The 14,234-nt window shown below is 41.9% G+C and overlaps 1 protein-coding gene across 1 annotated transcript in view; it reads right to left on the bottom strand.

Annotated features, from left to right (window-relative positions):
• FBN2 (fibrillin 2) overlaps positions 1 to 14,234 on the bottom strand; it is a 254,203-nt gene that overhangs the window by 152,834 nt on the left and 87,135 nt on the right. Inside the window, exons 9-11 of the mRNA XM_073344871.1 lie at positions 9,710 to 9,862; positions 8,720 to 8,953; positions 6,097 to 6,234 (exon numbers count right to left, since the gene is read on the bottom strand). Of these exons, the coding sequence (XP_073200972.1) occupies positions 6,097 to 6,234; positions 8,720 to 8,953; positions 9,710 to 9,862 (525 nt within the window). The remainder of the gene's footprint in view (positions 1 to 6,096; positions 6,235 to 8,719; positions 8,954 to 9,709; positions 9,863 to 14,234) is intronic.

A 14,234-nucleotide genomic window follows, 5' to 3' on the forward strand; every position in this document is an offset into this window, starting at 1 on the left:
GACCTCCACGATTTACGAAATTGGCGTCCTGTCTCGCTCCTCAGCGTGGACTACAAAATCGTAGCGAAAGCAATCTCGCTGCGGCTAGGGTCTGTGTTGGCGGATGTGATCCACTCATACCAGACCTACCCTGTCCTGGACCGCAGTATCTTTGATAATCTATTTCTGGTTCGGGACCTTTTGGAACTCGGATGTAGAGACGGTCTGTCATTCGCCCTCCTGTCACTAGATCAGGAGAAGGCTTTCGATAGGGTAGACCACGGGTACCTCCTGAGCACTCTGCGGGCGTTTGGCTTCGGACCCCAGTTTGTGGGTTTTCTCCGGGTGCTGTACGCTTCCGCAGAGTGTCTGGTTAAGCTCAACTGGACCCTGACCGAACCGGTCAACTTCGGGCGAGGAGTACGGCAGGGGTGCCGCCCCTCGGGCTAGCTGTGCACTCTGGCGATCGAGCCCTTCCTCTGCCTCCTCCGCAGGAGGTTGACAGGGTTGGTGCTGCGGGAGCCGGAGCTGCGGCTGGTCCTGTCGGCGTACGCCAATGACGTGCTCCTCGTGGTCCAGGACCCGGGCGACTTGGCGCGGGTGGAGGCTTGCCAGGCCCTCTATTCGGCAGTCTCCTCCGCCCGGGTCAACTGGGTCAAGAGCTCTGGCTTGGCGGTAGGAGACTGGCGGCAGGCGAGCTCCCTCCCACCCGCGCTTCAGACCGTCCGGTGGAGCACAGGTCCACTGCTCTACCTCGGCATTTACCTTTCTGCCATGCATCCCTCTCCGCCAGAGAACTGGGAAAACTTAGAGGACAGGGTGACAGAGTGGCTCCGGAAATGGACGGGACTACTCCAGATGTCTCTCCCTCTGAGGGAGAGCGCTGGTGCTTAATCAACTAGTCCGGTCCATGCTCTGGTACCGGCTCAACACCCTGGTCCCGGCCCCAGGTTTCCTGACCAACCTCCGGACATCGATTCTGGTGTTCTTTTGGTTAGGAATACACTGGGCCCCTGTAGGGGTTGTTCATCTACCCCTGAAGGGAGGACAGGGCCTGAAGTGTCTGCACACTCAGGTCCGCGTCTTCCACCTCCAGGCCCTACAGAGGCTCCTTTATGGTACAGGCAGTTCGGCGTGGAGCATACTGGCGCACACCATCCTGTGCCACATCCGAGGACTCCAATATGACCGGCAACTCTTATCTCTGTCTGGGAGGTCTTCCGCGAGACCTCTCCGGGCTGCCAGTCTTCTACCAGGACCTCCTCCGGACTTGGAAACTGTTTTTAACGACCAGGTCCGTGGCGACCACCGAGGGGGCAGACCTCCTCGCGGAGTCCCTGCTACACAACCCCCAGCTCCATGTGCAGGTGGCGGAGTCCCGCTCGGTGCACCAGAGCTTGATCCTGGCAGAAGTCACGAGAGTCGGAGACCTGGACTACGACCGGGAAGACTGGATGGATCACCTGACGCTCGCTCAGTGCATGGGGGTCTCCAGACCTCATACCCCCCGGCGCATACTTCAGCAGGTGAAGGCCGCTTTGCTGCCCGCTGCTAGAGCTTACCTCGATCGGGTCCTGCCTGAGGACACGCCCCGTCCACCCCAGGCCTGCCGAACCTTTTAATTGGACCCCTGCCCCGTAGACTCAATCGACCCCCTCACCCCTTTACTGCGAGCCGGCTGCATGAACTGCAGCTGGTACGCTTCCAAACCACGCCAAAGAAACATCTATACACGCTCGTGCTCCACACCCTTCACGCCCTCACCCTACTGTCCCGCCCCAACACAAAGTGGTGAAACCTTCTGCCACCTTTGGAGGGAGAGCAGCCCTGGTGGGCCAGCCTATATTCCACCTTGGGTCCAAGGCCCATCGGGGACATCAGTTGGAGGCTCCTTCACGGAGCTGTGAGCACGGGCATGTACTTGGCGCGGTTCAACCCCATCCCGGATACTTGTCCCTTTTGCTGTGTGATGGAAACCCTGGCGCACGTATATTTGGAGTGCGCCAGGCTGCAGCCCCTGTTCCGGCTTCTCACAAATCTTTTATTACATTTTTGGTTGCATTTTTCCCCTCACCTTTTTATTTATGCACTCCCCATCCACGGCCTCACAAAGTCGCAGGATCTCCTAGTTAACCTCCTCCTGGCCCTGGCTAAAACAGCCATCTACAAAACCAGAGAGAGGTTGGCCGATGGAGTGTCCTGTGACTGTGGGGCCGTTTTCTGATCATCGGTCCATTCATGTAGCTGGGCGGAGTTCCTCTGGGCGGCGTCCACCGACCCCCTTGATGCTTTTGAGGAGCGGTGGGCGCTGTCCGAGGCGCTCTGCTCAGTGTCCCCATCCGGCTCCCTTTGTTTTGACCCTCTGATTGGGTGAGAGAGTAAGGGAACCCAGCCCCAGCCATTGCTGCTGCAGACACCACCACCTTAGAGGGGTCCTTTCACACGTGGGTGCACATGCCCGTCCTCCCCCACCCCCCCCGGGTTGTCCACCCCACAGCCTGCCCCTTTTGTTGGGTGCTTTCAGAGGAGGGAATTGTTGATGACACTCGGCGTGACGCCAGGTAACTCGAGGGGGTGGCAGACCTTGAGAGTCGATGAAGCCCCCTTGCTCTGGACCACCACATAACTCGGAAGGGTGGAAGACCACGAGAGTCGAGGAAGCCCCCCGCTCTGGGCCCAGGCAAGCTTGAACACTTCCCTCCCCTGAAGCTAATGAGAAAACAATTGTGATTGGTTGCTGTGTTACACATTGCATATGCTGTTGTTTTGTAAGTGTGTTATGCAAATAAAAAAATACCTTTTTTTTTTTTTTAAGCAAAAAATTACTCTCCTATAGCCATCTGGCCCGACCCTGTCACAACACCTAATCTTTCCTCATTTTCTGATTTTGTATGGGATTCTCCTAAAAATGGTATAGCATCTTCTGTTTTTGTCACCATCTGACTCTATTTTCATCTTACTGCAACTCAAAATTTATTCACTTATCAGACCACTTCTGCAATTGAGCTGTCTGTGATGATACTTCGATCATTTTACTTCAGTTTCATATTACTTGAAGTAATATTTGAATCCACCTGTGTGTATGAGTGGTTTAAGTAGCGTGTATTTTAATTTTTATAACAAACTTCATTAAAGGCCTGAGTTTCCTCTTACAGTGGCAACAATCAGTAGTAATTCCAATGAAGTCAATGGAGTTACATCAGCCTAAACTTGCTGTGGAAGGAGAATCAGGTCTTAACAGCTCAAGTAGAGTTTAGCACTCTGAACATCCATGTTTGGTGATGTTATGACACAGAGGTGCATAGGATTCCAACTGTCTATACAAACACATATCACACGCTTGGTCAATAACCCCACTATCCAGGAATGGATTTAGATCCACCTGGGCAACCCAGACCACAGATGGCCACTTCACGTCCACTTTTTCAGGGACAATTTCTTCTGATAAGAGATGAGGAAATGTTTAAATAAAGCAAGAAAACTGTACAGCATATATTTCCATATATCTCCATATCAAACACCACCCACCATAACTCTACTGTGGTGGGAACTGCAGGCCTGATAAGAGTAACTCCACCATCTACCTCAAAAGTAGCTCTGTTTTAGTTTACTTATTTTATTTAGTTTATTTTCTTTTGATTTAGAACAAATAAGTGTTCACCCACATGCTTTTAGTACCCTACTAATTATTATACAAAACTCAATATGTGCTTCAATCAGCTCACCCCTACTATCAAATAGCAGTTCATAATCAAATGCTAACACCCCTTTATATAACCTATAGCACAATTCCTCCACCCACTTCAAAGCCCAGGCAAAAATAAAGGGCCTTGTTGTGACTTTTCCAGTATTCATACCTGATATGCCAGAGTGAAATCTCAGCACATTTGAAAAAAACAGTCCTAACATCTCTACGATACGATGGGAAGATGTGTACTGTAAATAGAAAGGTCTCTGCTTGTGTCTCTACAGGCTTTCTTAGACAAGGCCTTTGTTATTGTTAACTGTTATTATAATTATTTATTCCTAATGCATTAGTTGCTGATATACAATACAAAGTGTTGACAGTCTTAGTAAAACTCTTTTTACCATTACAGCAAGAAAGGAATTTCAAAGATGAATGAAACTTTGCTTGGACACTGCACTTAGTCTTGGCTTGTACAAAGTTGTGTGAAAAATATTTTCTCTTGCTATTTCAGTGTGTTTCTTCATGAAGGATAATTTCCCCCATGAACTATGAAGCTTTTATCAAGATCATGCTGTAGTAACAACTATATATCACAAACTCCAGACAGTTTGTCATCATGTGAATTGCTGTCTGGATAGACCTTTAATGCTATGCAACTCCTATCCCTGGAGTAGCTGTCATTTCAGATTTTTGCCAGTACAAAACTCTGTTTTCTTCATTTAAGAGTGAATGGCAAAATATTAATAAAAATGTAAAAAATTATACCATACATCCCAAATAATTAACAGAACATATGTTTAGACCGAATTCTCCCCTACATATGCTTCCCCCCCTCAAATCACACCAAATAGAAATTCAGAAGTTAAGGCCTCAATGCAGGAACCACTTGGTGAAATTCAATGGCCTATGTATTACAGGTAGTCAAAGAACAGTTGATCACAGTGGTTCCTTCTGGCCTTAACTATCCATCAATTCAGGGCACATAGCAGCTTTCAGGATGTGCTCAGCATATTTCAGCATTACTCCCTAGGGGTCTGAACATGCTTTCACTAAAGTCAATGTTAAACTCCTACTGATTTTAATGGTACAGGATCAGATGCTAAATGAAAAACCTTCAGGAATCTCCACTACAACATGAACACAAAAATATACCCCTATTTTTAGCTAGTAGAGACCAATTCCTGACATCCAAATCCCAACTATGAAGACTCACGTTGGTATCCAGGGCAGGAAAGCTTAGCAACAGTATGAACCCTCCAAATCCTCTCAGCCAGGGATGCAAGGTGGGGAGTTCTGTGCATCTCCCACTATATCCTTCCCTGGATACTTTCCTGTAAATCCTAATTATGCCAGAAAAATTGCTCTATAACCACCTTGCCAGCCAGGACAGAGGCACAAGGAGCTGTTGCACACTCCACTTATGACTTATTCTCGTCTGTAATTGAAATAATTTTGCACAGTAAGCAAACAGAAGTCAGACAGGTTGAGAGGGATCCTGAATACATAGAGCAAGACTGGAGGCAAAAGAGGACTCCTTTGTAGAGGACCCCTTTCTTGTCCTGTGTTCTGGGAATTACTGAAAACATATGTTAGCAGTAAGATTTGTTGCCATTATGAACTGAAGTGTCTCCCCTAATGGGACATGAATCTTTTCACATATAGCTGTCTCTAGTTTTCTCTCTTACACAGTGGCACAGAAATAATGATTAAAACTTAAAAATATTTTTTTCGAACAACATATCTGAAAACAGAATTCTTCTTAGTAGTTGTTATGTCCCATGTTTTGTGTTTCCTTATAAGAACTGATGACATCACGAACCACTAAAATAGAGTGGGAGATACATTCTTTCTGCCTTTTAAAAGTGTGTGAAGCCATCAGCAGTTGAAGGGAAAACACATCCTGCTGAATTCAGTTCTTCACAGATAATTTCAAGTATTTTGATCTATAATGTAAATGCATTTGATATTTAAGTCTGTATATAAATTCTGTTAATGAATTGGGATCTTTACAAAAACCCTCTGCCATTCACATTCAAGAGTGAGTAAAACACACATACAGGACCAAATAATGCTCTCACCTACTTTGGTATAGATGAGAGCAGAATCTGGCCCACAAAGTATGAGGATACATGTACAGTGATCCAACAATCACACTAACATATAGTAAACAAAAAGATCTATTCTTTACTGAGATACATAGCAATTTTGGTCGAAAAGCTTGTTCCTTTAAAACTTACACATTGTCCCAGCACAAAGAATTGTGATTCCAACACTATTTTTCACAAGGACCAATAATACTAACAACATTCTGTGGAGAAAACAATAAAATGCACTCAAAATTAAAATCTCATTTTTAGAGAAATGGGTTTAAAAATGAAATAGGAAAGGATTTAAAAACTAAATATTGGACTGTACAAATTTACACTTACCTATACAATCCCCATTTGCATCTTGCTTGTATCCCATGTTGCACTCACATCGGTAACTGGAAATTGTTGGTATGCAGCGTCCATTTAAGCAGAGATTGGGGTGGTGTTTACATATATCTATTGTCTGATTGAGGATTGCTGAAACAGATTACAGAAGATGAGAAAACTGAATCAGAATGTGAAATAGGCATGCACAACATAATCTGTAATTGTTTTTAACAATTTTTTTAAACAAATCAGTGAGTTTAAGTATTCTTTGAAGTTTAAAAAAAATTATTTCCAAGAACTATTGATAGGACAGTAAGATAGCAAAGACATAAATTAACATTAGAAAAAAATTAAACAAATGGCCTTGGTTATGATACACTGTTTACATCGAATGTGTGATGAGAGAGGAATCATTGGGTTTGGATTTAGGTAATTCATTACTATGACGTTATTACTTATGGTGTATTTATCCTAATATTCCATGCACTGTTTTGTACTGAGTCCCTGATCCTGCAACATTTGCTGAAAGCATTAGTAACTGATTATTATTCATCCTAGGCCTTGGGCCAAAGCAATAAGTTTTGGGGGGAAGGGAAAATTCCACATTTGGAAGAAAAAGGAGGAAAGATTTCCTCTAGCAGTTCGTTTCAAAAGTACTGATAGCTCAGTAGTTTGGAATGCTAGTAATACTGACTGCGATGGATTGGTGAACAGTATGCAAGTAAGTTATTCAAAGCTGCTTGATAAAACAGGTCTACAGTGTATCGCATGGATGTTACTACCATACAGATTTTATATGTACCGGCCACACATGACCGCGTGGTATAAAGGTTTTAGCATCATGAATCTGCAATGACTGCTTTACTCACAAGTTGCAACAAGGGAGATGTGCAGGTCATCCTGAATGAGTGCTTTAATATCACACCATGTAATTATATATTTTGTATATGCTCTACATGTTACAGAAAAACTATATTAGGAATGTTTAAGATAATTTTTAAAGCATTTATTGAATTATTTCTTGTTTCCCTCTCTCTGTAAACTTTTAATCATGCTAAGTCGAATTCTGAGAGGAAGAGAAAAATTAAAACTAATAAATGTAAAACGCCTCCAAAAATAACGTAATGGGTTTTCTATATATAAAAATATAGAACGGGGAGGGGGCTTTAAAAACTGACACCTCAGATCCTTCAGGATCCAGAAGCGAATGTTAGGTTCCCACTGGGAGGCTGGAATTCTCTTTCTTCTGGAATGAAACTTCCTCTTCTACCCCTGCAGGGTAGCAAGATTATAGATTTTATGACTGTGAACAAAATAAAGTTTTTATTTATTAAAAAAAACTGTTTCAAGCCAGACTCACTTTAAGGTCAGAAAGGACCACTGTGATCATCTAGTCTGACCTCCTTCACATTGCAGGCCACAGAACCTCACTCACTCCTGAAATAGAGTCCTAACCTCTGGCTGAGTTACTGACGGCCTCATATCATGGTTTTTAGACTTCAAATTACAGAGAATTCACCATCTACACTAGTTTAAATTAGCAAGTGACCCATGCCCCATGCTGCAGAGGAAGGCAAACCCCCACCAGGGTCTCAGCCAATCTGACCTGGGGGAAAATTCCTTCCCAACCACAAATATGGTGATCAGTTAGACCCCAAGCATGTGGGCAAGACCCACCAGCAGATATCTGGGAAAGAATTCTGCGTAGTAAGTCAGAGCCCTCCCCATCTAGTGTCCCCACTTCCAGTAGTTGGGAATTTGGGGGACTGAAACTGATTCAGGAAAGTGGAATTTGGCGGACAATTTTCTGGCAGGTTTTTTTTTTTTTTTAAATCCTGGGTAGCTGATGCTGCTCATGGGTTTGGAGTCCTAGAATAAGCCCCAGGTAGAGGGAATAGTGGCTAGACTGTAGACGATCCAGAAATGTGAATGATATATGTATCACACCACTGTATAATTTATAACGTGTATATTACTTCAACTTATATTTTTACCAAATGTGTAGATGTAACACTAACAGATCCCAGTTGTCGGCAGGCAGGATCGAACCTAGGGCCTCTGGAGCTAAATGCATGAGCCTCTACTGCATGAGCTAAAAGCCATACTGCTCTTAGCTAAGGCTGTAGAGCTGACTCATTAATCTCTCTCTCTAAGTGGTCTCGGTGCCACTAGATGGGACAGAACACCGCACCCAAAAGGTGTGTGGGTTACATAGACAATGAATGGCTATAGTACAGAAGTTTGAAGTTAAAGCCACTACAGGCATTCAACTTAATGAGGAGCTAATTGAGTAAAAGGTGATCATAACTGTAAACAAAGGGATTGTAAAAGATAGAGGTAGTTACAGTGTATGAAGGACCAATAAGAAAACTAATCTCTGTTACCCAAATAAAGAAAAATTAAACATGTCTGTTTTGTGATCTTTGTTGGGAAAAAAGGGACTTAAACTCTCTAGAAAATCCACCGTCATGAAAGACTATAATTGCATTAGTAAGGATGTGTATTCAAAGAGATGTTCTCATTTCCAGAATAAAGCCTAAGAAACACAAGCAATAAGCAATAAAGGTATAACTCATCAATCAAAAATAGAGGGAAACAACTTAAAAAAAAACCAAAAATAAACAAGGAAACATACTCAGCCCAGTAATGATAGCACCATTTCCAGTGGGACTCTGGCCACCAGTCCCAACACCTGCTCCTCCTACACCAGGGGAGAAGCCATTGCCACCTGGAATGGGAATAAATCCAGTTCCTCCTGGGCCATAGCTATTCCCATTTCCACCAGGAAGGAATCCATTGCCTCCTGGTCCAACAGGTCTGGAACCACCTCCTACAGGACCTCCATCTGTGCAAAGTCTGCGGTATTCATCTACAAAAAAAGAACACAGAGAGAGACATACAGTAAAACAGTCTTGCCTAATTCAGTGTGTAAAGATGATGCTGAACTATAGAACTCTGTATCATAAGAAAAAAATAAAGTACCAACTTCTGGTTTTGGAACTTACTGTCTTCTCTCTTCTACTCTTATGTTTATGAGGCTTTCACAGTCACAACAGGAGTTACTTAATTAATACCATGTACAGTAATATTAGGACATGTTATAATTTACTCCTAGCTCTTTGGTGTAGTTTTGGCAGGGAATGGATAAAAAAGTATGCTAATCCCTGCCCCGCAGATATCTTAGCATGGGTAAAATGAAAACATATTTACGCCACCAATGTGGAAAGTTGCTATGTGAGTGCCAGGCTGAGAGATTAAGTGATATACTCATGTCATGTACATTACCAGTTCAAAGAAACAAGAAACTATAGAAAAAGAGAGCATCTGTTCCTTTACATTGTAATGAACTATGGATCCTCAGACTCATTTTCTCTTTGAGCTTGACCACAAAATCTTCCTCAATTCACAAGAACTACTTCCAATGATAAAAAAGGAGGTTACAGAAACTGGTCCTAAGTAATAATGGACCAGAAAAAATGGTTCACAGATGGAAACATCCATATTGAAAACACAAAAATGAATAATAATGTAACTCCTAACTTTTTTTTAGCTTTGATTTTAAAGTAGTTTAAAATGCTTCCAACAACCTCTGTCATAACTGGAATGGGCAGCAAAAAACACTCACCAGAGCCTCTCACAGGACACATCTCAGGAACAGATCCAATGGCCCAGCATCGACCAGATTCACAACAGCACTGCATTTTGGTAAACCTATTCGGAAGTTCTTGTGCACAGCGACCATTCACCAAGCTGGAGAAACATGTGCCTGTCCTTTGATCTGGACATTAATTAAAAAAAAACACACTAATATGAACTGTCCCTTAGAAATTTGCCCCAATGACTGCAAACACTAGGAGTAATAGCAAAAAAAAGCAATTGAAAAGCTGTATAAAAACAAATTTCAATACATTCAGACAAAGTTTATTAACAACCGGTTTACTGCAATGCCATAATGTTTCAGTGACAGTAATCTTGCGTTAATCCAAAATGTTGCTACCAAACTCATCTTCCACTACTTCCACTTTAGCCATAGGAAACCCCTCAAGTTCCTTCACAGACTCCTCAAGGAAATGACCACATATTTAATCTCTATTAGCCAGAACATTGTACAGGTATCCTGGAATATAGGGAAGAGTAAGAAACCCTGCTTCTCCATACACAAACAAACCTGTGCAGCCTCCCCAGACCTTTGCTCTGGGCATTTAGAATTAAGCAAATATTGTATGGTTGCTGTTCCCTCCCCCAGTATATGGCCAGGAAGTGGGTGGCTCCACAGCCTAACTTGCTGGCCAGGAAGTAGTGATCTGCTACTTTTTGGAGCCTCCAAGGCATGATTTCCTCCCTGTGTTGCTCCTGGGGCAATGCATTTACATGCTGTCCCTTACAAAGGGAGTATTGCAGATGCACAATCTAGCCCAACATAAAGCCTGTGCACACCCTACACCCTTACTTGGCAGGTAGAGCCATTGAACTGGAACTAATAATAGAGTAAGTTTTCAAAACTATGCATCTAAATTACTCGCGCAAAAGATGTGTCAAACCTTCCTTGCTCTACTCACAAAGAAGTTCCACTGACTAACTACAAATGTGCATACATTTTCTAGAACTGGCTTGACACAGGTAATCGTGCATGGAGAAAAACTGCAGCTGTCCGAACAAAAAGAGTAATTGCGCTAAGATTTTTTAAAATGTGGCTCTTGATGTTTCTTTCATGAAGTAATATATGATATAATATGTAGGGACAGAATCTACCACTTTTACTCACAATGAATAGTATCTTATTCTATAAGTAGTCCCACCAAAAGCAATAGGACTATTAGCAAAGAAAAAGTATTGTTCAGTGTGAGTAATGGCAGCAGAAACAGGTTGTGAATTTTTATCAGACTGTTTTCCCAAGTTAAACATAAGCAGGAGCAAAAAATGTGCAGAAGTGATGGAGGATTACAAACACTGACATCAAATCTGAGCTTCATGTAAGCATTACAGTGAGGTAATGTCCAGAGTGTTAATTTTAAGTCTTGACAGTGTCATGTTAAATTCACAGGGCCTTTCTAAATGCCAAGAACTATTATCAAGATATTCTTTGAGTGTTCAGTTGAACTTTAGGGGCTTTATTCAGTTTTCTTTTTTTAAATGTAAAGGCTACAGATTTAGCCTCAAATAAGGTTTTAGAATGTTAGCCAAAAAACAAAACAAACAAAAACCAATACAGCACTATAAAATAGAAAGGTACAAGCTGAAGCAAACAAATATGACATTAAAAATGGCAATTCGTGTTTCTCCTAAAACACGAAATTTATAATTTTAAGAATACCTCATTCCAACTACTTGGTGCAGCAAGTTAAAAAGACTACTCAGTTCCACACTTATAATCATTAAGCACTTAAAAACTATATTGACTGTCTAATCTTGAAGACTAAGGGCTTATGTTGCTTAGTATGAAAGCATAGCTAGAAGTGGAAGTGGGACAAGAAACAGCACAGGGCCTTGGCAGTGATGACCACAGTCTCTGATAGATCTCAGGAGACTGAAAGTTTCATGAACCAAGCCTAATGCAGGGTTGGTGGAACAATTTTTATAGTGGGGGTGCTGGGAGGCATTGAACCAAACTTTAAACCCTGTATAGGATGGAAACCACTTCAAACCAGAGGGTGTAGCAGCACCCATGCCCTCTAGCTGTGTGTGTGGGCACATATGTGCTTGTTCTCCATAACATACCTCTCTACTGCCTGTTCCTAGGGCACAGTCAGGGAAAAAAATATTTTGGAGACAAACTTTACAGGTGAAGCAACTGAGGGACCAGAAGATAAGTGGCTTATCTAAAGTCATATTCTATCAGTAATGGATTTAAGGTCTCCTGAGTCCGCTCAAACAGACCATGTAGCAAGTACAGAAGTACCGAACTCCTAGAAGTACACTTTCCTGTGTGTTTTATTCCTATCCAAGCCAAAGAATTAATATTTCATGCAACAAATTCAACGTCAGCAACTTTCTCATGTAGCGAAGTTTTACTTAGTACACTGCACCTGGCTGTTGAAGTACCATTCAGGCTTCTCTTAAATCTAATTTTAGCAGAAGGCTTTCTTTCACTTAATATGAACTCTAATAATTTAAGAGCCAAATAATTTTTCCAGAGTAAAAAGAATGAGAAAATAAGGACTCTTCTGTTTACTTTATAAGATGTGTTAATAAGTTTTCTTCATGGAGAAAGTGCAGTTGTTGCAGTTGGATATCCTATTTTTCCAAATTAGAACTCAAGCCAGAAGGAAATTTTTACACACACACACACACACACAATATGCAGCTCTCACTGGCTTCATTGGGAATCACGTGTGCTTCTGAAGGTAAAATTTGGACTTCTGTCTTTATTTTTATTGAGTTGAGTGGAAACAATATAAAACAAGAGCATTTATCCTTTAAAAATGCTTGGTTTATTCAGCATATGACATTCCAATGATTATGATACCCTAGTTTCTTCAAAAGCAGTGAACTATTTTACTGCCACAGTCTGAAATACTGATTTGTTGCATTACTGAAGTAATTTGGAAAGTTAAGAAGACCAATAGGAATGGAAAAATAGGTATTTGCATAAAAATAACTTGGTATTTTGATTAAAAATAAATTCTAGAAAATTATGAACCCAAAATTGCTCCAATGGTTTCAAATGTCTATTTTAAATTGACAGAAAAAGGTTAATTCACAGTTATAAGGCTTGTTGTAATAACTGTAAATTTACCCTAATAGTGAAATTGTAAAAAAGTGAGTGGAAGTTCATAAAATATCAGAATATAACAATCAATGTTGATGGGAAAAGGTGCAAAAGGGAGATTGAATTAGTCCAAACAAAAAGGCCTACTGATATAACTCAAGGGCTGAGTTAAGATCGGGTCTGACAAACAAGAGAAGTGTGGTACCAGAAATCAATTAACCAAAACTGGTGTGTAAGAAACTAGGCACAATTGGTGGACAAAATAATAAGGGGGTGGGCTAATCTACCCAGCACTTGTTTTTGAGATCCTTAAGAAAGAGACTTTGGGATGAAAATAAGAAGGGATGAATGTCAATGGAGTACAAGTGCAACACTTGCTGACTAAAACAAGGGGAAGGAGCAAGCTCAACCATCATGGCTGCCCCACTGTCTTCTGGGACCCCAGCATCTATTGTAACACTGCCAGATCGTTTTTGTCTTAATCTTGAAATATGTCCTGACTAGACAGGCCAAAAGAGGGACCCAGATGACACTGCCACTTCCACCAGCTTCAGCTGGGGTGTAAGACTTTTTCCTCACACACACATCCTGTGTATGCTTCTTCCTTCCTCACCTTATTTCTTGTCTTTTCTATCAGTCTACTTTTTCCTTCTAACAAAAATCCAGCTAAACTGGTCAAGACTGTATATTTTGCAAGACTATAAGCCTGCAACACAAGAGGCAGAAAAGAACAGCGCACAATGCTTGTACAAATTTGCCTTGCCTCAGAGTGGCTAATACGACAGCATGTTATGCCTGGGCTTTTCCAAAAGCAAGATTACACGGGAAAGTCAACATCAGAAACAAGCTGCATAGTTTTAATCATTGCTGCTCTTTTCTATCCCCTCTTGTGTGTGTATGTCTTGTTCTGTCTTCTAGGAAATGGGGTTGGGCTTTATTGATAACAGCAACAACAGCTCCAGCCTAGTTCAACTAACCTGTTTGCTTTTCCCCAAGCAGGATAGTTATTACCATCTAAGAGATTGTCAAACAAAGGGTGGGTGGGGAGCACTTCTAAAAACTCTCTCCAGCTAACACCAAAGGGAACAAGGGATGTTTTTAAAATGAAAGCCATACTTAATACTTTATATTTCAAATGCTTTAACTGTTTTTCCCATCTTTTCTGCATCTTTAATAAAAGATCAAAAGGATTTTTAATGATGTATTTGCCAGCACAGCAAAGGCTCTGTTTAAGTACTAAGCAGGCTGATGTCTCTGTATATCAAAGCCCAAACCTTGTCTAATGTTGTTTAATACAGGACAGTGACCGAGTCATCCTTTAACTCTTTAGGACCACTGATTCCGCCTAAATTAATAGAATGGGCTGCCATTCTGCCCTTCACTTATTTTGCACCTAGATACTGCAAGCAAATTATGCCCCAATCCTGCAAACACTTGAGTG

The sequence above is a fragment of the Lepidochelys kempii genome, chromosome 5 (genome assembly GCF_965140285.1).
Source record: "Lepidochelys kempii isolate rLepKem1 chromosome 5, rLepKem1.hap1, whole genome shotgun sequence".
Lineage (NCBI taxonomy): Eukaryota > Metazoa > Chordata > Testudines > Cheloniidae > Lepidochelys > Lepidochelys kempii.